The 25,211-nt window shown below is 36.1% G+C and overlaps 2 protein-coding genes across 2 annotated transcripts; one reads left to right on the top strand and one right to left on the bottom strand.

Annotated features, from left to right (window-relative positions):
* Positions 1–1,150: 1,150 nt before the first annotated feature.
* LOC120338744 (uncharacterized) lies at positions 1,151–4,547 on the bottom strand. Its single transcript, XM_039406681.2, has 2 exons — positions 4,050–4,547; positions 1,151–3,266 (listed from the first exon to the last, which is right to left on the bottom strand). The coding sequence occupies exons 1-2, from the start codon at positions 4,432–4,434 to the stop codon at positions 2,374–2,376; spliced, it is 1,278 nt and encodes a 425-aa protein (XP_039262615.2). The 5' UTR covers positions 4,435–4,547; the 3' UTR covers positions 1,151–2,373.
* Positions 4,548–11,292: 6,745 nt separating this feature from the next.
* Positions 11,293–24,680, top strand: LOC120338743 (lysyl oxidase homolog 2B-like). Its single transcript, XM_039406678.2, has 11 exons — positions 11,293–11,441; positions 12,250–12,427; positions 13,275–13,468; positions 16,438–16,596; positions 17,334–17,481; positions 19,334–19,420; positions 20,081–20,252; positions 21,888–22,088; positions 22,538–22,601; positions 23,482–23,593; positions 23,870–24,680. The coding sequence occupies exons 1-11, from the start codon at positions 11,370–11,372 to the stop codon at positions 23,896–23,898; spliced, it is 1,416 nt and encodes a 471-aa protein (XP_039262612.2). The 5' UTR covers positions 11,293–11,369; the 3' UTR covers positions 23,899–24,680.
* Positions 24,681–25,211: the final 531 nt, after the last annotated feature.

Genomic DNA, 25,211 nt, shown 5'->3' with positions numbered 1-25,211 from the left:
GGTGTGTTTTCAATTAATATCCATCACGAAATAATATAATTTTAAGCGACATTACAAAACCGAACACGAGAATTGCTACCGAAAATACCACGATATTTCTCCTCGAGACGCAATTTTAAAATAATTAAAGGCTTTATATTTCCTTGGAGAAATGATTAAAACGATGAGTTCTAATTCCTAAATATATTCAAAATGAGTAAATTCGCTATGTTTTGATGACTTTTGCGTTTTCCCCGCGAGAAATCTTCAAAAGTTTTTGCGGCCCTTCAACCTCGCAACCTTTAAGTTGAGGTCGGTAAGAAAACCGTTTCTGTCTTGTAATAATTCAGGGCGACACGTACAGCTCGGTAGCACTTCAGATTTCCCTGCGTGGGTTCGAATCACATGTGGGGTTTACTATATATGAGAGGATTGTTGGACTCCTCGCAGTCGTAGGGTGGTACACGTAACCGCTAGTCGGCTGCCCCATCATCAAGTCCATGCATGTGAAGACAAATAACTGGCTAACTAATCTCATACCCGACTTTGACTGGTAACCGGACGAGAGGCGGTGGTTCGCCATAAGATTAAGCCGTCCCATCGACTTTCCTCTCCGCCAGGATAAATCCATAAATTATAATCCGTCGTATTTGTACACATTCCTCTTTGTAGTTGACGCCTAGTGGTGTATAGAAAACAACTACATCATTTGTAAAACTGGATGAAGGGAAGAAACGAAAGCGGAATTTTCTGATTTGAACGAAGAACTAGCTAGCAGGATAGTTTTTGATGCCTCTCATGGATTATTTAAACAAAATACATTTTGATATTAATTATATACTTAACAAGATTTTTGTACAATGAAAGTAGAATAATAAAATTATGTAATCCAGGCAATGGGTATCTACATTTGAAACCATCTGAATTGAAATATAGAAATCAAATTTGCAAAGTGAAAATAAACTTCACATCCAGAAGACAGATTTCAAAGTACATATGATAAAAACGACATGTTGGATGTGAACTGTTACCTAATTCACCGATTCTCAACCAATGGGCCATGGCCAGAGTTATTGATAAATTAGCCAAACTTCGATTAATATGGATGTTACTGCTGCTTTGGCTGGATGGTAATTCTCATTTTTATCATTCGAAATGTCCATCATTGCGAAAAAAAATTCTTGTTTTTCTTGTAGTTTTTCCCTTACATGAGAAAGTTGATGGGTCATGATTTTTTTTTGCAGCCAAAGTAGGCCCTGAATGAAAAAAAGTTTGAGAACCACTGATTTAATTTATATGCATTGTCAGATATTATGTGGAAGAATAAGGTAAACTACCAAAGTAGATTAAAATTGATTTTCATTTAATTGAAGAAATGAGCAAAAGATAATAGAATGAAAGTATGTATATAATAATGAAAAACACGAACATTTAAAAAAGCCAATCAGAATAATTTTTTAAGACCAGTATTTACAAATCAGGGAAAAATTATAAAATAAGAAAAAAATGAAGGAAGGTTTTCTATTTTCAAATGGGTTGGCCACCAATTCTGGAAATACTTGTGTTGACCCCTGTAAATAAATTGATCTGTTCAAAGCCATATTATGAGTATTGTTTGAATGCACAGTGTTACAATGCTGAAGTGAGGGTCAAAAAACGGGTAGGGAGAGAACGAGTATCGTTATTGATCTTAGCAAACACAAAATGAATGGATGTCATTGGGTTTCAGAGTGCAGTGTGAGATCCCAATTAAGATGATTCTCATAACAAACCTCTTAGAGTTTGATAAATTCCAGTATAAGACCAATATAAGTCCTTCACCATGGACACAGCAACTCACATATCATTGATGGCATAGCCATATTACCTCTTTCTCGCTGATATACCACAAAAATTAAAAAATATTCATATCAGTATGAAAACTATTACATTAATAATTTGAAACAATATTATGCTCATGCTCAATTGTGGTTAAATAGAGAACATGTTTGCCAAAAACACTTCAGTACTCTTACAGAAAATTGGAAAGGAGACATGCAACTCGACTTGAACAATCGGGACAATTTGAAAAATACATCAACATTGACTTAAGTTGTTTAAAGCTTGGACAATACTTAAATTGTACTTTACTCAAGCATACACTATTTATCAAAATAAGAATTAAATCATTAAATGAAAAATTACAACAATAATAACAAAGGAGCATGATGTGACAAAAACTTATGGCATTGGTTTCCAAAACACTTAAACTTTTACTCATTTAGAAACAACTATTTTTTCCCAAATTTTATAATCGTTTTGCAATTTTTGGTGAAGGGGCATCTGTTCTAATTTACAGTTTTAAACTTGTTTTTAGTAATATGTCTGCAAATCGAGACTTCCAAATGAAAATAGTTACGAATTCATAATCATAAGACAAATTGGGGCAATTTCGGGATAGGCATCAATATTTGGACAATTCACCCGGGAACCATCTTTAATTGACATTTCTCTGTATGTCAGTTCCTTCTGTTTTAGTTTAGCACGTTTATAATTGACAGTCAAGTTATTTTTCGTAATTTTGTCTAACATTTCACGACAGTTTTTTTCATGGTCAACAATGGCGTCGAATTCATTATCACCCATTCCATACACGATAAGGTCGTTTTCAATTATCTTACAACATTCCATCTTTCTAATCATGCTTTTTATTTTTTTCATTCTAGTTTCGAAGGAATACTTTAAACCAAAAGGAATATGTTTCCACTTGAAAATCCCAAACGGTGTGTTGAAAGTTGTAAATAATTTTTTATCCGAATCGTCCCAGAGTCCATAATTTATATTCACAATTGAAAAATACATGATTCGCCTTAGTTGGAAACTTCTCATAGTTTTTCTAATTTTTGAATCCTCTATTTTAGTTTCTGTCCATTCTGTATCACCAGCACGAAGACAAATTCTCAAGTTTTTACCTGCTTTGTCAGTAGAGATATACAAATTTGAAATCTTACACAACGGAAGAGTAGTCGTCACAGGTTCAATTGCCTTGTCTTCAAGAAGTTTCTTTAATCTAGAAGATAAACCTTTTCGAATCCTATCAGGTATAGGGTTACTCTTTTCCAATTTAGTGGGAAGAGACATAGCAGTACAACTTTCAATTCTGGTCATAACTGTTTGAAAATCTTTTGGGTTCTTTCTCAATCTTCTCTGCAAAGCTGGATCACTCATACCAGCGATGGTTTGATCGAGAATTTTATCTTCACGGCAGTGTCTGAATCCACAATAGATACTCATTCTTCTTAGTTCAGCTGAAAAAATAGTAATATATAGTCAAACTATTTGCTAAGGCCTGGCAGTTGGCGCGCATTGTTAAGTATTGACCAGGTGATAGCGATGACATTTATCATTGATCTACAAGGATCTACATAAATTTATTGGAAAAATTCCATAACAATATAAATGCAACTATTTGCTAAGCCTAAATACTCTTGCATCTATGATTGCTCTGCAAGAGTTTGAGAGTTCTATTACTTTGGTTGATAAATAGTCTATGTGAACTAGAATTTGTGAAATTTTTGTGATTGAAGGATCCCTCATATGAATGCAGTCCCCATAAAGTCAATGAATGTGGAATGATTACCTGACCAAATATTCCCATACCTATTAACTTGTGATTGTGATGTTTTTCATATTATTCCAATGTAAATAAAGCCAAAGGATAACATATTCATACAGTAAAAATAATGCCATCATTCCAGCATCCAAATTAGTTCAGGTTGTGTATAGGAATAGTTGATTTTTCAAAGATAAACGGACTTCGTTTATATCTCTATACTACAAATTTTAAGAATAGAGTAGACAAGCCAAACCATTCAAAGTCTACCGAAAGCAAAAAATCATGCACAGACTTTAGACAGACAGGGGAAATGTTAGTATCCATAATTTTCCGAGTTGAGAAGATGAAGTAAAACTTTACACCTGACATGGGCAAACTACCGGTGCGGTACTAGACTACACTAAACCCGAATATCGTACTCTACAGTGCTAGGCAACAAGGAGGAATAACTGAATAATTTACACCAATAACTTACTTGCGAAATGTGGTAAGGTTTCGTCAGGTTCCTGCTTTCTTGATAGAAATCGAGACCTCGCTTTATTTTCATTTTCTTTGTGAGCTTCAGTCCACTCATTGAAATAGTTGTCATATTTGGCAATGACCGCATCAACATCATATTTATCTTCTTCGCGTTCCCATTTAAAATCGTAGTAAAGATCAGAAAATTTCTTCTCCATTGATTTGAGGAAATGGTGGACTCGATCTTTCTTGTTATTTGTTTTAACTGTAAAAGTTCGTTCGTATACCTGCCATCCACGCTTATAGATATGCCATTTTTCTCCCAAATGTTCGTCCATTTCATAAACTTGATTTGGTGGATTCAGGTATAAGCACAGCTCGTCTTTAAGATTGAACGACATTTTTGCTGATAAGCTACAATCAAGATTTAACAGAGCAAAACCAAAACAGATCGCAACCAACAGCTGTACAAACCTCCAACCTCGGAATTCCAATATTCTTGGTGAAAACAGAACTTGTTGTTACAATATATATGGGCTTTAGTTACAATGAAGATGTTTAGTGCACGGAGTCACAAATTTCTGTACCCGAGCACCAATACATGTTTTGTTGCAGTTTGATCAACTCATATACCTATATATATATATTTATTTATTTACACCTAAATAACAAAAAAATAAAACAGAAAATTACATCTGAATATGCAAATAATTTCTGCGAGTTACATAAATTTATAAATAAAATGGAAATGGCTCAGCATATGGTTATTGGTTGTATTGGCCTGAGGTGTATAGGGATGGGCCGGTAGGATATACATTATACAGTATGTATATATTCCGGAAGAAAAGAAAGCTGATATAACGGCCTAATCATATGGCGAACCACGGCCTCTCGACCGGTTACGGCTCACTCCCCACCAAATACAGATACTTTTTGAAATAACTTTTATCATAAATATGTCTAGACTATGTGATACTCGTATAATAAACGTATGAGAGCTCAGATTTAATCGAGCACAGACAGCAAAAAACTTTTCTTTCAGTCACAAGGTAAAAATGTTCACTAAAACATGCACATGAGTAAATATATTTTCTAACATTTACACGATTTTTCATATAAATTGCTTCGATGATGAGGCAGATAAGTTGTCTTAATCCTGTGGCAAACCTCATGTGCTTGGATGGTTACGAAAAACCTGTAGAGAGGGCTTCAAAACCTTTTTTCGCTAGAGACCCCTAAATTTAGATTTAAAGTCGTAAGAATTAAAAAAGTGATAAATTGCTCAGTTACAAAGCAATTTAGATTATAGTGCCGGCGTAGACCCTTTTCACGAAATCAATTCGATTCAAAATAGTTGAAATCTTCCAAATGGAATGATAAATGTGGCTTTGGGATTTACCAAACCTCTTGAACACACATTGTTTCGACAAGTTGGCGGCTGTTTTATGGAGACACGTTCATCGATATGGTGCAATTGGTGACCGTTCATTTGCACCCACGTACATTTGAACCCATACATTTGCACCGGTATATCCGCGGGTTCAATCTATATGCGGGTGCTAAAATCCATGGGTTAGGGTTAGTATGGGTTAAAATATCCGTGAAAAAAATTCATAGGTGCAATATAGTATGCAGGTGCAATTGTCGTGGGTTCAAATTACGGGTGCAAATGTAATGAAACTGGTGCAATTGAGTGATATTGGCAAAGCATGAATCCTTTTCAAAAGCTCAATAAGTAAAAATGATGAATTACTGTGCCGATCCTGAAACATTTATGCAACACTCGAACAACTAGTGGAGGATTTTTTATTAAAAAGCAGTTCTAAACCCGCAGGCCCATTTAAAATGAATCATACATAAATACGACTTCCTGTGTATATTAGACACTTTAGCGTAACATGTTTTTCTTTTCATTAATATGGACTACCGTGTTCTAAACTGTTTATTGTATAGTAATCTGTTGGCCAAAGAATAATAAGTTTGAAGAAGAATGTTTAATTTAATTGAGGAACCCAATCACATACACATTTTATGTTTTCGCCCAGTGATAGATGGTTTAGTTACCAATATTATAACTGTTTTTTTTTACAATAATGTAGGCTACACGAGACCCACCTTCGGAGTACCTCATATTATTGTCAAAGATGCGCGACCGCACGGGCAATACGTGACGCTAATACCCTTTGGTGTTTCTCGCCATTCCCCGTTCCACGTTACGCGTTATTATTATCACATGTATTCTCACTTTTGAACAACATGATTCATATTTGTTACAATTTAATAGGTTTCTCCCATTGTCAAAATCATCCAATGGTGTAATTCTCGGCACTAGCAAAACGAAATGAAAGGGCAAACAAACCGTATTTCATCACGACAATGAATTATTATCGTAAAAACACTGAATAGGTTTAAAGAGTTATAAACAATTTTCACCGATGAAAGAATTTTTTCACGTTATGAATTTCGTGCAAAGCCCGAGCATAATTTCATTACAAAGATCGTAGCATTTACTATGTCGAAACGCTTATTCGACTTTCGACCGCAGAAACTATTCGGAAAATAACCGTTTCTGTGTTCGAGATTTAAAATAATCGTCAATTCCACCATGCTTTCGGGAGATAGTGCAATCTACTAAATTTAATGGGTTTAATGTTATGTTTCATTGCATCAATGTTTGTGCTACCACGCGTTTTGCCAGATTACTGTCATGATTACAGATTTGCGAGGGTGGGCAAAATAGAATATTTTTATTGAATCGAATAATTAGAATATTTTTCACGAATTGCCGAATATTGGGTATTTTTAATACACACACAACGGGCATCCAGAATGCTAGGCATTCTAATGTTGGTGAGCTATTTCCGCCCGTCCTCTCTTTTTTTACAAGGACTACTTCTTACGCAACGTTTGGTTCCATATTCCTGGAAGGGGTGTCTCCAAAATGTCGTGTCCCACTCTTATACCACGTGTCCCACTTCTTCGGGACACGTGGAACAAATGGGGCACGTTGGGCAAGTGGGATGCGTGGAACACGTGGGTCAAGAGGGGACAAGTGGGGCACGTGGCACACGACATTTTGAGGACACCGTTCCCGGGAGAACTATGCGTTCATATGGGCGACATATGTTGAAGACGGATATAGAGTGAATTCGGGATTTTATTCGGATTTTTATCTTTTACGCCAGGTTTGATCTTTCACCCCACCGATTGTAAATTAACTGTCCCAATTTTAAGCTAACAATATTAACATTCGAAATGTCAAAATGCGGATATTTTGAAGACGATAGTTGACCATCTTATGATTTTACTTTCCTATTGTGTCTGTTTATTTTCGTATTAAATAGTGTATAGAAACCCTGCAAAGTTATTGCGTGAATTTTGAGTTTAATAATAGTCAGATAATAATTTCTTGATTTAATTTGGAAAAAATTTTGCACAATAATTTGTTACCTTGTTTGACATTTTTGATTTTACGAAACGGTGTTGGCGCGCATTATGCGAAACTTAGAATTAAAGCAATACCCAAATACCTTAAAATACGACTCCGCAAATTTGTCGTTTCTGTTTGTTAGCAAGAGCCATGAGGTAATTCTTGTGGAATTCAAGGGATTGGAAATTGGAATCACTTGAAATAAATTCAAAAATGAAATCTCTTCGCGGCATACCAAAATATTTTTGCGGCACCCTGGTTGGGAACCACTGCCTTAAGGCGATGAACTTGGCTGTATTAGCATCGTGAACTGCATATCTCAAGTCAAATCCCAGGTCCACATCTCATCCAAGGTGTAGTAAATTGGATAGACAATGGCAAACCAGATGTTTTTATTTTCATGGCGCTTAGAACATCAGTGGTCTTTGATTGATCAATTCGAATTAAAAATACTGTATAATATTTACAAATAAATAATTATACAAGTAAATCAATTATAATAAGTAATAGACCTTCCAGATAATAGTAGCCTTTGATATATCGGTAGATACCAGAGGCTAATGAGAGCTTGTTAAAAGTGAAACGCGTGGATAAGAGCGTATAAAAAATCTCTAAAACCTCACTCACACGTAAGGACCGATAATTCTGTGGCTATTATGAGATGAAAACACTACAGATATTTAATGCAAGTAGGAAAATAATGACGTAAACAGACATGAACTGGAACATCGAATCAGCGGTTTTGTGGAATTCGTCAAGGTGATTTAAACTGCGAATTTGTGGTTTATAATTCAAAAATAGGATTACATAAAAGTCAATGACAAAAACATCGCCAGAGGCGCGAAACTGGAGTTGTTCCTTTCACATATGCTCAGACAATGCTTTGTGAAGCATGTCACGTAAGCAAATTGAAATAATTTAGAAGATAGTGTATATGCTTTGTAGTGAGAAAATATAATGATAATCAAGTTCTACAGTTTCGAAGCTCAGAATAGCAAATCCGTTCTATGTTAGACAGAGATACTGCACGCAATGGCACATTACATGTCTTGTAGCAACTGCTTATTCGTATTCTTAGAACGTTTATGCTAAATGTTATGAAACCTGCTTCGTTTTAGAGAGAACTGCTAGTTTGAGCGGAGCGCTGAAAAAATAGGCGTTGGAGATTAGTAGTTAAGAGTAACATTTTTGAAGTTTTAAACCTGTGGTTGTATATACAAACACGAACCCTGCCAGTTACGTATTTGAAACTGCAAACAAGTCAAAAAGGTTATTTAAACTTCATTCATCTCAGTCGTTGAAATCCGTTCGTTATTCGTTTGCTCAGAATAAAGCATGAAGGTGACCCGAAACCCGATTTTAAATCCAGAAATATGAATATTACAGGCGAAAAATAGTTTAGCTATAATCAAGCACTGGCAGGCTCGTTTGTTCGCGGTTTCACATTCAGAAGTATAAATATTTTTTTTGACTAAATCGCCAATAGAAACAGCCAACTCACACTTCAAGCCTAAAAGAACGGCTATATTCTATCTTTCTAATGAATACATTTAAAAGTGTCACCAAGTTGCTGTGAAAGACACCAAGAAGCTCCGGATTCAAACAATGTCAAGTTCGTTGCAATATAATTCGCCGATAGAAATAGCTAACTTAAGTCGATAAGAACAATTCTATCTTTATATATAATGAATACGGATGAAATATGTTGCTGTTCATTTTATATATATAGGCTTGCAAACCTTCGCTCCCGGCATGCGTAAACACTTTTCATATATAAAAGATACAATGTATATTTAAAAAACAGGAATTCTTCCGAGTTGGAAAATATAAAATTATTACGGGGTAGTACTTTTGCGGAGACCACGAAGATAAACGGAACGACACGATTATTTCACCCTGGGTGAAGTAGTAAATCCGTGATCTTCTTTTACAGGTACTCCCGTAGTATATGAACCGAGATGGCGGACACCGGAACGTAGTATGTGTACCAAGGCAGGGTTGGGCCATAATTTCAGGTACAAATATTACGGGAGTAACTTGGCTAGTTCCCGAACTCATAATAGAACTAAAATAAAGAAAATTGGAATAAAATTATGGCCTAACTCCAACTTGGTACACATACTACGTTCCGGCGTCCGTTATCTTAGTTCACATACTACGGAAGTACTCGTCAACATGTGATACCAACCCTTCAAAATGACAGCTATATATGAGTATGTATTTCAAGTTACTATAAAATGCGAGTAAACAAACATCGCTTTATCCAGTACAAACCACAATTCAGTATCAGCCCAATTCGCGGAGAAAACATGAATCATTCCGGAACACGATTAACCGGTTCAGTGGGAAATCGGACGAATACTACACATTAATAATAATAGCGACATCGTCATTATTTCCTTATCTCTCATATATTTTTTCATATGATTGCAGACACTGTACATGCTGTGAAGCCGTTCAGGATTTAATAATCTGATTATATGAGTGTTTCGAATTGTTGGAAAAGGATAGATGCGTGTCAGTGCTGAGCAAGCAGTGATTAGATTATTATTATAATTAAAGTTATCATGAAACCGATTGTGAAACAGTATATCGCCTTTTAGTGAGTCGACCACAAGAAGACAGTTAGTGCAGAGTGGAAGCATTCTTCCCAGAGTAAGTACGTTATTTGCGTAGGCCATGGTGGATTTTAGCGTATTTTCTCGACATCGCTGAACACTTGTTAGAACTAATTGGATTTGAAACAAGAGATTTTATATATGCATGTCACTACTGAAGAATTACGCTTGCGTTAAGGTTGAATCTGACGTTTACATAAATCACATTACCCAATTATTACTTATCGATTTTTATCGGTAAGTATGTTGATTGAGGTATTTGTCCGTCTGTCTGTTTGTTTGTCTGTTTGTCTGTTAGATGCACGCGATATCTCACAAAAGCAAGATTGAATCTGCTTCAGATTTTGCATGTGCATTCATCATATGTCGTACCAGAATCCTATTGATTTTGGATGAAATATGTCGTATAATTAGCGAGTTATCGATTAATTAGTGATGGGACACAAGGTGTCACTGTGGAGTAAGAGCGCTGTTTTGGGAGTTCCCCTAACTTTCGATCGATAAGTCTTCGGTCTCTGACCGATATTCTTGTTCTTAGATTACAATGTCGATTTCACCGTATTGGTATAGGCAGCGATTGCAATTAACTTTCGCTTTCACCTACGATAATGATGTCCAATTTCTAGAGGCAATGACTTTATATCTCGTGGTTATAAAACCAGGATATTTTCCTACACATCGAATTACTACAACATCAATAGACTAGCATAAATAATTTACAATTTATCAATATAAGTTCCTATTGGCACTTCTAATAAACGCTTGCGTAAAGACTTGTTCGATGTGAATATCACACTAAATAGTTGAATTTTCAAAAAGCTTATTGTGTGTTGATTTCATTTATTAGCATGTATGTAAGATAGGAAAGGAAATGATTTACATATTTATCCCGGGGGAGAGGAAAGTCGATAAGACGGCTTAAGCATATGGCGAACCATGGCCAATCGTCCGGTTATCAGTCCACGTCAGGTATGGGATTATTTGCTTTTCGGAAGCATGGACTTGGTGGTGGAGGAAGTAGTAACCGGCGTAACCAGCGGTTACGTGAACCATCCTACGGAAAAGAGGTGTAGCAATCCGCTCGCACATAACAATTCCCGCATGGGCTTCGTACCTGCAGAGTAACCAAAGGTGTGGTGGCCAGCGTATTCCTAACGCTCAGCGCGATACGCCACACCTTTGATTGTTAGTTAAAATGTTATTGAGTCTTATGCTTCTTGACTATTTCGCAGACTTCAATCCAGAATTCAACAAATGTTAGAAAGGAATTATCATTATTTATTGTATTATGAGTGTGGGAGTAATTGCTCTGCTGATAGCTCTAAAGTATGCTCCAGGGTCGGCAGAACCAACTGCTGAAGTGAGTAAATCAACAAATTCTCAAGAATATTCTTTCTTTTCACATTGGCGTTGAAGATATTATGTCCCTATTTTGTGGATATGTGTATATAGAGATTGTTTTGTGAAACAACCTCGTTTGTCAACCATGGTTGGTAAAAATGCATGTTCAAATCTAGATAAGAAACGCTATCAAGTCTAGAATATAATGGCCAGATAGGATTCTTTAGTTTAAACTAGAGTAATCGCCATCCTTTTACAGGATTTTTTTATTATATATATCGAGTGCACTTCGCATTGAATACATTTTTGGGCAGTACAATTCTAATCTAATATATAGAAATTTAAAATGCAGGGTGTCCTAAAGTCACTTTACAATTTTGTTATGAAGTCAGTTCTCATTATATTTAAAGTGTTTTTACTTCATTTATTACATCTGCGAGAGCCAAAACATTATATTGTATCGATAAATTCCTTTTGCAATTGAATTTTTTTCAAGACTTTATGGACACCCTATACATTTAGTATCCGGCATGTAGCACAAAAGTGATTAGGATGCGTAAATATAGAGGAAATCCATCCAGACACTAGTAGCAAAAAGGCCACTATTATTTGGAAGAACCGGAATCTTTCTAGTTTGGCGTTGTCTCCCAATTTATCACACCCACTTAATTTTACACTGGATAAACGTACTATCTTCAACTTAAGTCCTTCACTTCAAATGCAATATAAAATGAACGTCAGGCGATTAAAAAACAATTAATTTCATAAATATACTTTATCGTTATTAACATTTTGGGCTTTGGTAAAAAAAATACTAACAATTTTAGAATATCAGGCTCCGAGGTGGCCCGACAGTAGGTCAAGGAAAAGTCGAAGTGAGCTTAGATGGGAGATGGGGAGCTTTATGTTCTAATCACTGGACTATGAATGAAGCAAACGTTGTTTGTCGGCAATTAGGATACGAAAGAGCAATTGCGGCTTTGAGAGAATCGTATTATGGAGAAGGTATGAATAAACTTTTGTATGAAAGGATGGAATGTAACTTCTTTGAATTTATTTTCTTAATGAAATTGTCAGTTAAAACGTGTAAGATATTCTGTTTCAATAGGCTTTTGAATTCATCACTGGAGAGCAAATTTAGACTTATTAGTTTACCTAAGCAGTGGCGTATCATGGATATGGAAGCCATGACTTCGACCATGGGCGCCGTTTGAATAGGGTCGCAAAAAGTGCGAAAAATTTTGATAGTATAATATGTTTCATTAAAATGATTTCAATATAGAATTCATTGGAACTTGTATTTTTACGAGAATATTAATATTAACAAGTATCTCAAGTCAACAACGGCAGTAAATAATTGTCAGTCAAGAATCTAGCGGCGCATTTTAAAAAAATTTCGTGTGCGTCATTTTGCATACATACGTCACTGCTTATAAGACTTATCATATGATTGAATTGATTTTCCTAATTTAATTATGTGTCATAACGTGTAGGATAGCCTGTTTCAACGGTTTTTTTTTTGAATTCATCGCCGGAGAGGAAATTTCGACTTATAAGCAATGGCGTATCCAGGGTATGGAAGCCATGGCTTCGACCATGAACTCCGTTTGGATATGGGCGCAGAAAGGGCGACAATTTTTAATTTGAAATGTTTCAACAAAATGGTTTAAACATGGAATCAATTGAAAGTTGAAACTTGTATTTTTTACCTAAATAATCCGTAAAAGTATCTCAATTCAACAACAATTGAACGCCACTACTTATAAGACTTATTTATCATATGAATGACCAGTTCCGTTAGGTATCCAGGTATGTTTGTTAAACCTTACATTTCTATATTTTACACTTTCAGCTCGTGGACCGATATGGTATCAAAGCGTCCGCTGTACGGGATCAGAGAATGCATTACATGAGTGTAGACGAGTAAGAATCTCAAAAAAGATCGCAAAAAAATCGTATGAGAATGTCGATGAAATCAGAGAATGCTCCTACCGACACCAAGCTGGTGTTGTCTGTGAAGAACCTATTAATCCTGATAAAGATAAGGTAAGATAGTGATGGGATTCCAAATTTTCAGAACGGGTTCTTTTTGTATTAAACTCACTAACAACAGGTTGCCTCTTTCAGAAAATGCATGTATGTCGCTGCGTGATTCGCATTAATATGACAAGCGTTACATAAATCTAATACATTACTCCCAAAACGCTTAATATAACGCATCAGATGCCGTGTAAGTTATTTCATTCCGTTTCGTTCCCTGATTTCACAAACCTATGCCGAGCTTCAAAAAACAAGGTCGAGTTTGCTGATTATCAAAACATTCTAAGAACAGTTTCGCACAAGCCCTTTGAAGCTTAAGTAACGATACGGCAACCCTAAAAATATTGTCCGATTGCCAGGCTTGTCCGTGGTACATATTTTTCTGTCCAATTCCCACCCCATAGCAATTATGCCTGTCCCATCATCTCATCTCATGGGATTTCCATTGGAATAAAAATTCAATAATAATTGTTAAATTTAGGTTTAGCGTCTACTAAATAGAACTACATGTATACGAAGAGACATGCAAAACAACAAAATTTACAGACTTTGTTAACTTTATATTCCTAACGATTATACAAGTGCCCATCAGCCCCTTCACGAAATATATTGTTAATGCTGAATATATTTTGTTCTTTATAACTAACAAGAGAGCTGTGCTCAAATATATGGACACGAAGTCCATAACGAAATGTTTTACCATCATTTCCCCGAAAATCATACGGTTTTTGTGTCCCACGTGTCCCATGGGAAATACAAATGTGTGCAGTCCCATACCATGTGACGTTTCCCATGGGATTCCCATGGACAAGCCATCGGCGATTGCCATTTCATATTGGGTATGGGAATAGCTAACCAGTAAGCCCATTCAGATTTTATTGGATTGGACCTGATTAATGAAATCACTAACAAGGGATTCCCTTATTTCAGGAAAAGTATGTATGTTACTACGTAAGATATAAGATATTGTAAGATATAAGATATTGTATATGCACGATAAAACTTCCTACACATACATAATAAATAAAGGGATTGGAATTACTCACAAGTACCAGATTTACCTAAGTTAAAAACTCATTTTGCCGGCCGAACATCTTTCCAAGTTGGCACTTCTCTGCGGCCGCACAATTTTTTGGCGTGGGCGGCATTTGGCCGCGGACCGCAGGTTGCACACTCCCGGTCTAAAAAATAAAAACAAGAGCGGGTTCGCTGATTATCCCGATCATTCAAGATCTGGTTCGCGCAAATTCATAGGATCCGTATGAATATTCTTACTAGGTATACAGTAGTGGGTAGCTGACATCCTATCAGGAATAGAAGTCATTCGGCCTTTAACCACATGCAGCACTACGAAAGAGCGTTACTGTCGAGTTTGAATAAAACCAGCAATAAATTAGCAATTAGCCAGAGAACTATTAGGTTTCTTTATATTTAAAAAAGGGTACCTTCATATGACATATATGTAAGGTAGGTTATTTTCAGTGGTACGGAGTCATTCCATTTAGGTCATGGAGTGTGTAACATTACAATTTAATGACTGAATAGAAGACAGACTGGCCTTAACTTTTAGTTAGTAACCGACTCTCTCGCCGCTATTGTGCGGCTCACTTTTTGTTTCACTACATTTGTTGTAAGAAATTTAATATAGACAATCGGACAATCTCGCCATTTTCATTTAGGCTATGTATAAAATAACATTAAATTGTTATTGATTGATCTGTATACATCTTGTTTAGTTTTTTATAATTAAACTTGTTTTCTATATAAATCCATTAGCGATAATCGTAAGGATTCGTACCAAAATACAGTGTCGACTATATATATTCATTCTTTCTACAGCAGCAAATGCTGCCTGTGGAACTAATAGTTTAAATACTGGGACTCGTGAATCATTTCCGCAAACGATACATATTAAGAAAGGAATTCGCTGTCATCATCTATATGAAATCACTTTAGCTTCTGGTTCTTATTGAAGCCGAAGTCTACCTAAGGATCGTTTTGTTATTATGTTGTTCCCATACTTGACATGGAATGGTTACCGTACGAGAGGCCGTGGTTCGCGATATGGTTAAGCCGTCCAATCGGCTTTTTTCTCCCCGGGATTATTTTTGTTACTCCTTATCCTTAATTTTCAGTGGTTAAATATTGTATTTTTTGCGACGAGGCTATTACTTTTATTTGTTTCTGAATTTTCTGTGAATCCTGTGAGATCTGATAGTTCCTCCGAATATTCCTACGTTTTTAGTTTTCATGCAAACACGGTTTTTAATTCGCCAAGGGTGACGACCGTTTCCGATTTGACGCGACGCTACGCGAAACTCGGAGATTAATCTGTAAAGCAAACATGCAGCCAAGACTTTAATATATACAAAAAATGACGCTCCAGAAGTATGGGTACCAATATGGAGGTAACTAATTTTTTCGCCTAGTCTCAAACAAGTTGTGTAAATGGAATGAAACCTACGGGCAGGCCGCAGGGGATGTATCCACTTTGCTAACACAGGCAGTCCCCGAGTCGTAATAGAACTAAAATAAAGAAAATCAGAATAAAATTAAGGCCTAACCCCAATCTGGTACACATACTACAGGAGTACCCGAAAAATACCTCTTTCAGATTGCAATCAATCTGTTGTTAGCTGCATAAGTGCGATAGAATTCGGTATTTATGTTCGCGTTTCCAAATGGCCCATATTAGAACACATTGGTATGGAAACATCCTATGGGATTTTAGTAAAAAAAAACTTCAAAAATGTGAACATTTGAGACCTATAATAGAAAACGAAAATACGCTCTCCAGCTTGCAAATCTGTTCTTAGCTGAGAAAGTAACTGCGCTCTGAGTTCGCATTCCAAATGAATGCCTTAATCAGGGAACCTTCGTAAATTAACATATAAAAGTTTCCAAGTCAATTTACCAAAAATGTGAACACGGATTCGACACAATTATATATATATACAACAAAATACTTTCTTCAGATTGTCCTCACCGAAGCACTGATTGGCATTCAATATCAAATCGTTTTGGTCGAACATGAAGGCGAGAGGTATCCAATCTGCAATAAAACTTTCACCAGCAAAGAAGCGATTGTTGCTTGCAGGCAGTCTGCTGGAAAATACGCGAAACTAGTCGGACAGGCAAGTGTTGTAAATTATTTTAGAAATAATTGTTTGTGTTAAGTGTACTTTAACGAATTCTAATTCCGGGAATCAATGATGTTTGACAACGCCTTTTACGAATGGTGATTGCGACATTGCGTATGAAAAACATTATTCAGTCTCTCTTCGCCACTTCAGCTAATTTTGCGCTTTTTATCGCAGAGTTGGAGCTAAATCAAGACAAGAAAATTCTAATTTGGCTCATTATGTTTGTCCAGACAAATCTGATTTGAGATAGGATAGGATTTACATAATTATATCGAGGGAGAGGAAAGCCGATAAGCTCATAGCGAAGCAAGGCATCTCGCCCAGACTACCCGTCCATGTTAGGTATAGGATTAGTTAGCCGGTTATCAGTTCCAGATGACTTTAGGGTGGAGGAAGCGCAATCGACCAGCGGTTACGCGGACTACCTTACGGCGGCGAGGAGCAATTCTTTTGCTCATAATTATCCTCGTGGGATGCGAACCTACAGTCACACGAAACGTCACATTAATATAGTTATCTTTACTATTGCTACAGTATCCATGCATTATAAGTATACGAATACATGGGCGCAGAAGCTTACAAAGATTTATAAGTACTTTAGTTCGCCCTTCAAGAACCCAATCGAATAAATTCAAAGTTCCAAAATTAAATATAGATTCATAAAACTTTTGATTGACTTACAGCTACATAAAAAAAATCCAACTAAAAATGAAATTCCTTTTATTCAGATTTCGAGAAAATCACCCGACATAGGTGTCACATACCCATCAGCTGTTTTTCTCAAACCTTGCACAGGAAAGGAATCTTCGCTTCAGGAATGCGGAATTGATTTTGTCAATGGATGCGATGAATACGCCACCGTTGTCTGTGATATATGTGAGTTTAGCTCTCATTGAACACGAAGTGAACCTATGAATCGTTCTGCTATTATGTTGTTGTTCTTGTTTTTTTCTTGTTATAATGAAAAACCGCTTTTCTCCTTCACTAATAGACCAATCGCATTGGAGTTTTCAGTGAGTAAAGATTGTATTTTTCACTAGATGGCTATTACTTTTATTTAATCCTGATGTTTCTGTGAGATCTGATATTTCACCTAAAATGCGCTGTATGATTTTTAATAATGGGAATATGTTTATGACATCGTGATATTTGTCTTCCAAATATATATGACATCGTGACAGTTGGTACCGGCGGTCCATTATGACCGATTGAAAACTCGTACCACAGCGTTTTGGACTTTGTGTTCATATATTTGGGCTTCGCTGTGTTATTGAAGAAACTTTTTCAAATGTGAGGTCATTCGCACTCTATTGAAAGTACAAGAGACTCAACTTTTGACAAATGTACAAGCGATCACAGAAATGTTAATGGTATACTGAATTCTACAAATTTATTCTGGTGAATTACGAGGCATCAAATGTTGGTTGACGAGAGATTTTAGGTACTCCCGTAGTGTGTGTACCAGGTTAGAGTTATGTCATAATTTTATCCCGTTTTTTTTTTTTAATTTTAGTTTTATTACCAGTTCGAGGACTGTCTGCGTTTGCCAGGTGAATATATCCTGCCCATACGCTTCCGTCATTTTACACAACTTGATGTGAAGTAGGCGAACAAAACAAGTTACCTCTATATTGGTACACACACTTCTGGAGTGCCGCATTTTACATACGTCTGATTAAATAAAGTCTCACTCGACCATGAGCGAGAAAACTTTGTAACATTGTGTCGATACATACAAGATCCTTGACCAATCACATTCTCTTAAAATGAGAGGACCAGATTGTTTGTCACAAAATAGAAAACACAAAGAACTTTCCGTGATCTCAATTATGTTTCTACGGAGTAGAAAGCTAGAGCCAAAATCAATTTTTGTGAATTTTCTATTGAGAGCTTTAGTCAAAATCGGAATATTTTTTTTCTGTGTCATTTTCTGATACTTTCAGTTAGACTTAGCTACCCCATCACAGAGATAGCTAGATAGATAGTTTATTTTGAAAACTTCATATACGCAAATTCTAAATTCTGAAGAGAAGCTTGGGCCAGAAATAAGCAAACAGAAAATGCGCGAATGTATTGAACTTTCGTGCTGTTATACTTTTAAAACACTCAAACTAATACAGTAATAATGACTAATTCAATCTGGATATATTTATTAATTATGGTAACGATCAAGCTTATCTATGTGACTACACTAATGTCACGGGTCATTTGATGCTGTCCCAATTATGACATCACAAACACTGAGTCAGGTCAGCTCGAGTCATGCATATCATTCATTTCTAATCCTTTCGTGAACATGGGCATATCGAGCAATGTTGAGCGACGTTCAGCACTTCGTCTACGCGTTGATTTGAACGACTCAATATTGACACCACGGCAGTTCTCTTCTGGCATAATTTTAATAAAACTCACTCCAAAAAAAGTCTTTTATTAAAAAGTATCATCAGCACGTTTTTCACGTGGAGTCGCAACCTGATCATATTTTTCGGAGGGCGTCGCAATACCAAGAAGTTTGAGAACCATTGCCTTAATTTAAATGTCTTGAGAGGATAAAAATATATATTCAATTTTTTTTTTTCGAAACTCACACTGATACAGCAATATACAGATACATGTTGTTAATTGAAGTAATGTTTGATAATATAATATAATCAAGTGTTGTTTGTATTTATTGCGTGATTTGTATTGAGTCTGTGTGAGATATTATACTATTTAACTCTTCATTCAGATGCTCCAGATATTATGGTCAACATCACCAGACTTCAGAATTCAATCGAACTGAAATACAAAGCAGAGTTCAGGATGGAGTGTGCCTGTAAGTAGAAAAAAAAGTTAAAAAATTCGTTGCAATAATTAGGATTAATTAGAATATCGTACTTATCTTGCTAAAGAGAAAAACTACAATTCTGCGAACGTTTTATCATGAATTATATATCGCCACGTTACCAGTATATGAGTTAGTTAGCCAGTACTATTATCACGTAAAGGCCACCGGTTAGGTGACAAAGTTTCAGTTTCAAAATCCTCACTCTCGTAATCGCAAACTTTGAACGCCATGAGAGGTAATTACTAACTCGTAATCAAATTTCAATCGTTTTATTTCTGACATATTGTAAAAGACTTTCTCTTTGACCAATAATGTATCTTCTAGAGTCTAGATTTTTCCATATTTATCCACGGAAGAAACCACCTGATCTATCCTGGCTACCGTTAATGTGATTAAAGACATAAAAGTAGTCTAGGTGTTGTATTCTTTGAAGGTTGATTAATTTTGTCAATCCGAATTACGGAGGGGTGTATGAATCTTGAAGTGGACTGAGTAAACACAACATAGCAACTGAAATAAGCGCGTATTAAAATAAAACAAATCTGGTTAAGACATATTGAGAACTGACTTTATAACAAAATTGATCTTGTAACGGGACTCGAATATGAATCAAATTATTAGTAGCTTTAAATTTTAAACTTTTTCCAGGGGAAGAGGGATGTATGGGAGAAGAAAGTCTGAATAAGACTAAGGTGATGATCAAATCCAGTACAGATGTCCGGAGGCTTCTCGTATTTTCATCTTATGTGCAAAACTTTGGGAACGCTGATTTCAGACCACCTGGTATGAGACAACTCTGGCACTTCCATGAATGTCACAAGTAAGTGGTGATCCGTGCAAAGATCTGTACGAAAAGCCAATTATACATACAAAGATAGTATTGTTTGGGAAAGGCTGGACTCGTTATAGCCCATCCAATTAATGTTATCCTGAGTAGGCTACCATGGGGAACATGCCGTTTGATCTTGGAATCACCAACAATGGAGCCGTAGTAGGACTCTTCTGGCTCTGATTCTCATAGCTTCTTCTGGGCCGAAGTTCCAACATTTCAGTAACTGTATAGGTTCCGACTAACCTAAATGTTCTTGTCGATTCTTGCAATATATCATTAGATCCAAATGATACAATTTTTTTGAATATAAGATATTGATAGGACAACGCTGCTTTCATTTTGCACGAAACGTCCGATATTCAAGTACAAATACATGAACACGAAAGTCGAATGTCCAGGAAGCCCAATGCAAAATACAGCCAAATTCCAATCAATGGACCTTTCCCCGACCTTTAACCCGCGAAAAATTCTTCCTATACTTTACCATTGCAAAATTTTCGGGGCTATTTTAAGAGTGCTTTTGCGAGTTGGCGCCTGTGAAATATGGTACGTGTTTCAAACCATCATTATGATTCATCGCATACAACAATCTGTTTGTTAAATGTTTCGTTAAAGAATTTCAGCCTAGTCTATCACAGCTATTTCTACACAAATTTTTATTACTGCAATTAAATTAAAACTCCTAGGAAGACAGGGTGACCATTGATTTATGTGATTTACATTCGAGTTTCCAAAACACAACTGAAAACTAACGAATAGAGTTCAAAAATGCGAAAACGAGGTAATGTTTACGACCATGCTTAAAAATCTGTCTGAGTGAGAAAAGTGTCTGAGAAGATGCGAAAAGGGACCATTGTTACGTCACTTTTTTCAATTTGCTGATTGGCCAATGTCACGAAGTAAACAAGGAAGTCGATGCTCGGGGAAAGGTCCATTGCCTCCAATAAAAGAATTTCACCGAATGTCAGTCATATGAAGGTGTACCGAATACCATATAATGGTGCGGAATATAAAAGCAGCCAAACTCGAGTCCTGCAGGACCCTTCTATATTTAAGTGTTGGAAATTCGATATTCTTTTGCCATTTGCGGAGAAAAGCGTGTTTTTCCCAATCACAACATCGTAAATAAGGCAAAACGATCCATATATTTAGAGGCATAAATTTTATAAATCAAATAAATTGTACCGAATGCCAGATTAACGTCCACCGAGTGTCGTACGATGGTGTACCCACAAATTTTAATAACGAGCGATTTCTGGCGTGAAATATCGGGTCTCTATTGGTCTCACTAACATGAATAATTTAGAAAGACCTAAATGTAATCGTTTTCATTAGCGAAGGCTTGCTCAAAATAGTCAAAAACAAGGACACGAATGTCGAATGACTGGCATGCCCACCAAAATGTTAGCAAAATTCCAGGCTTATTATTAGAAGAAGTCTACCGAATACCACATGAGAGTGTACCGACAAATTAAATTAACGAGCGAGAGCTGGCGTGAAATATCGGGTGCCGCGGGATCCTTCACTGAGAGAAGCCCAAAACCAATATGCTTGCGAGAGAAGCAATTTTTCGAATTCTGTGCAGATAACATTTTACAGATCAGAGTACATTATAATTTTTAGGCATTATCACAGCATCACTGACTTTGCCTTATATGAATTACGTTCCAAGGATGATGGTAATGTGGTCCGGGTTGGCCACAAAGTCAGTTTTTGCCTCCGAGATAACAGTTGTGTGAATAGATCAAGGAAGAGATATAACTGCCATCCTCTGATTCATGATGGAGACCAAGGAATCTCGATTGGTTGTTCCGATCATTACACGTAAGTCGTTTTTGTCCGAGTAAGTGGAATAAAGTGAATAAGTAAGTTTTTTTTGTCTTACGGATATTTGAACTCATACTAACCCTAACCCATGGGTTTTAGCACACGCATATAGATTGAACCCGCGGATATACACATTCACATGTACGTGGGTCCAAATGTACGGTCACCAATTAAAATGGTCATCGATTTAAAGCAAGACTATATGCCACCTTGTAGAATGTGAGTGAATGTCTATAGCACGGTGGTCCACGGTTGCGAGATTGAAGGGTTGCAAAATATTTCAAGGTTGCCCTTGCGAGCTCATAATAACCAAAGGCTCCGAAAAAAAATTCGTTATTTGGAACAAAAATTATTTTTTAATTTTTAACTACATAAGCTATAATTTTATTAAGAAATATCATTACGTAGTTCTCATATTGTTAATTATTAAACTTTTTCATATTCAGGAACAAATTAGACTGCCAGTGGATAGATGTCACAAATGTTCCATCTGGACTGTATACTCTGGAGGTAGGATGTTAAATAAATTATGAAATCCCAATTGCTTTCAAAATATGTGAAGCTTTGTGTCCCCTCAATAACGCATATACTCATAAAAAAAACTGTGTGGCTGAGCTGCATTTAAACCATGTTTTCTTTGACTTGGATTCTGCAAATCACGTATAGTGAATTGTTAACATATTACATAACAGTGTATCTCCCAACTAGTTGCATAGCTAGGGTATGCCAGCTATGGTTCGCGCCATGGGCCCCGTTTGGATTGTGCGCAAACATGAGCGAAAAGTTTTGATCGTAAAATATCCGGTAAAATAATTTTCAAATTAGAAATACTTGAAACTCTTATTTTTACCTAAGTAATGACGTACAGGTATCTCATTTCAACAACAACCGTTGATAAAACTATCAACTGACGACCCAGAGGGTGCATTTTTGAACTTGGCCATGGTCGCCATTTTACGTAGATATGCCACTGCTCCCTGTATATCATTAGATACCAGGGGCCTTTGTTGAGAGCAAAAGGTGTGGATAAGCGTGGTATAAAACATATATCTAATCCAATATCTGACATATTACTGGTAACTCTTAGGGGCAGAACGTTGTGAGGGCCTATAGATGTGAGTTTGTTGCTTAGTTTAATGATTTAATCATTTCATCATTTTAAGTTAGGTATAAGGGGCATCATTGTCAGAAACTTGTCCGGCCAGCAGAAAAGTTTGTTACACCCCTGCTTGAACATGTGCCTAGTATTTGTCATAATATGCCATTATTATTTGCTTGAAGCTACGATAACACACAATGCTTTTTTCAGCCGAAATCTTGAAACACTTCAAAACCATGGGATTATTTACCTAATAATAATTATAATACTATAACTAAATATTATTTCTAGATTCGTTCCAATCCCTATTTACTTGTTCCTGAGCAAGATTATTCAAACAACCATGTTGTTTGTGATATCAATCTCGGCAATCAAATAGTAGAAGGAACAAACTGTAGATACCGTAAGTAATATATTAATATAAATACACAGATTTCAAGATGGGTTTGTGGGTGGAATGGCCAAACGCAATAAAAGATTTTGTAAAATATAAGAGTATTTTCTGTCATATGGCAGCGTCATATTTTTCCGATCGCATGAAAAGAATACCTCCTGAAGTCGCCATTGAACGTATAACTCGGGTCATACGAGTCCCAATGTCTGGTAGTGCTTGTGATCTCGTGACAATGAAAACTATCCATTTTTAGCGTTTTAACTAATCTAATGTCAATTTTTGCAGCTGACGACTTTGAAGTATACGACGATTGAAATAGACGAGACCCATTGTGCGTCATAGACAATATTTTTGAGTTCAAAAATCCCTACAATTTAACAATAATCAGTATTACACTTTGTTCTTATAGAGGGCTTTTATGTCGGCTCCCTGAATTATCCTAGTTGTTAAACAGAATATAATATACAGCGAATATTTATGATTCCCCTATTTTATACCAGAAAAACTTTATTAAAATATTTCTGAGTACATCAGTTTATCAGCATAAAATATTTTACAAATTCTATTGCAAGCGGCTACAATTGAAATTCTCAAATTAAATAAAAAGTCATTCCACTATGCTTTAAACGAGAAACCAGAATGAAGCGCCAGAGTCTATTGCACTGCAGTTTTCAAACGCAATATAGTGCAAAAAGCAATCCATATGTACATCTCTTAATATTATTTCTGTACAACACTAATTTATTTAAGCATTTTTATTTTATCAAACACATTCAATGTTGTTTTGAGCTTTCATGATTATATATCACAAACTACCAAGCCTCGCAGACGCAGGGCATAGGCAGTTATCCGGTGGAGCCATACCTTGACGATTTTATTGTTTTGCAGTTGTGAAATTACAAGAAATGTGCATTTCTAAAGTTTGTTCTGAGCGTCCCGATATTTATTTGTTGCCAAGTTACAAACGTACAATTTTGAGGGGTTTGTAATGACTTTTACCTCATGTATAATATTTTAAGTGTATACTTTCATTGAAACTGAATCGAAAATCTTTGATGTAATTTTGCGCTTGCATTTTGATGTTTTGAGTATCACAGACAACACGTTGAATCAGAGAATCATGCGTTATATCAACTTTCGGATTGCCTCTGCTTGAGAGGACAACGTGTAACAGCTGTTGCGAAGCATTGGTTGTCACCACACATGATATAAGAGTCGTATAATCAAATTCCCGAAGTGTGCAGCCGCAGCCAAAACGTCGAACACCAAATCAAAAGCCGAAACGTTTTAAACAAAAATTCTACAAATTCAATGAAAGTTTGATTTTCTAGCGAGAATGAAGTAGAAAATTCTTCGTAACGGTAATCGCCGTCCGGTGAAATATTTCCGCGACCGTGAAAGACCAATGGGGAAAACCCATTTTGACTACGCTATGGTCGTCCTATAAGACGTACAGAGATTGCGTAGACTTGCAGAAAAGACGTATATCAAAAAAATCTTCAGACCTGCTAAGACGCATCTTCGCTTCAATTCAAAATTAAACGAATTTTATTACAAGCAGCAATTCACGAACCAAGGTTTAAATTATGGTTTTATCTAAACTCTAGTGAGAAAGTTATGTCTCAGA

The sequence above is a fragment of the Styela clava genome, chromosome 9, assembly GCF_964204865.1.
Source record: "Styela clava chromosome 9, kaStyClav1.hap1.2, whole genome shotgun sequence".
Classification (NCBI taxonomy): domain Eukaryota; kingdom Metazoa; phylum Chordata; class Ascidiacea; order Stolidobranchia; family Styelidae; genus Styela; species Styela clava.
The sequence above is the reverse complement of the archived record's forward strand: the minus strand, read 5'-3'. Positions and strand labels throughout refer to the sequence as shown.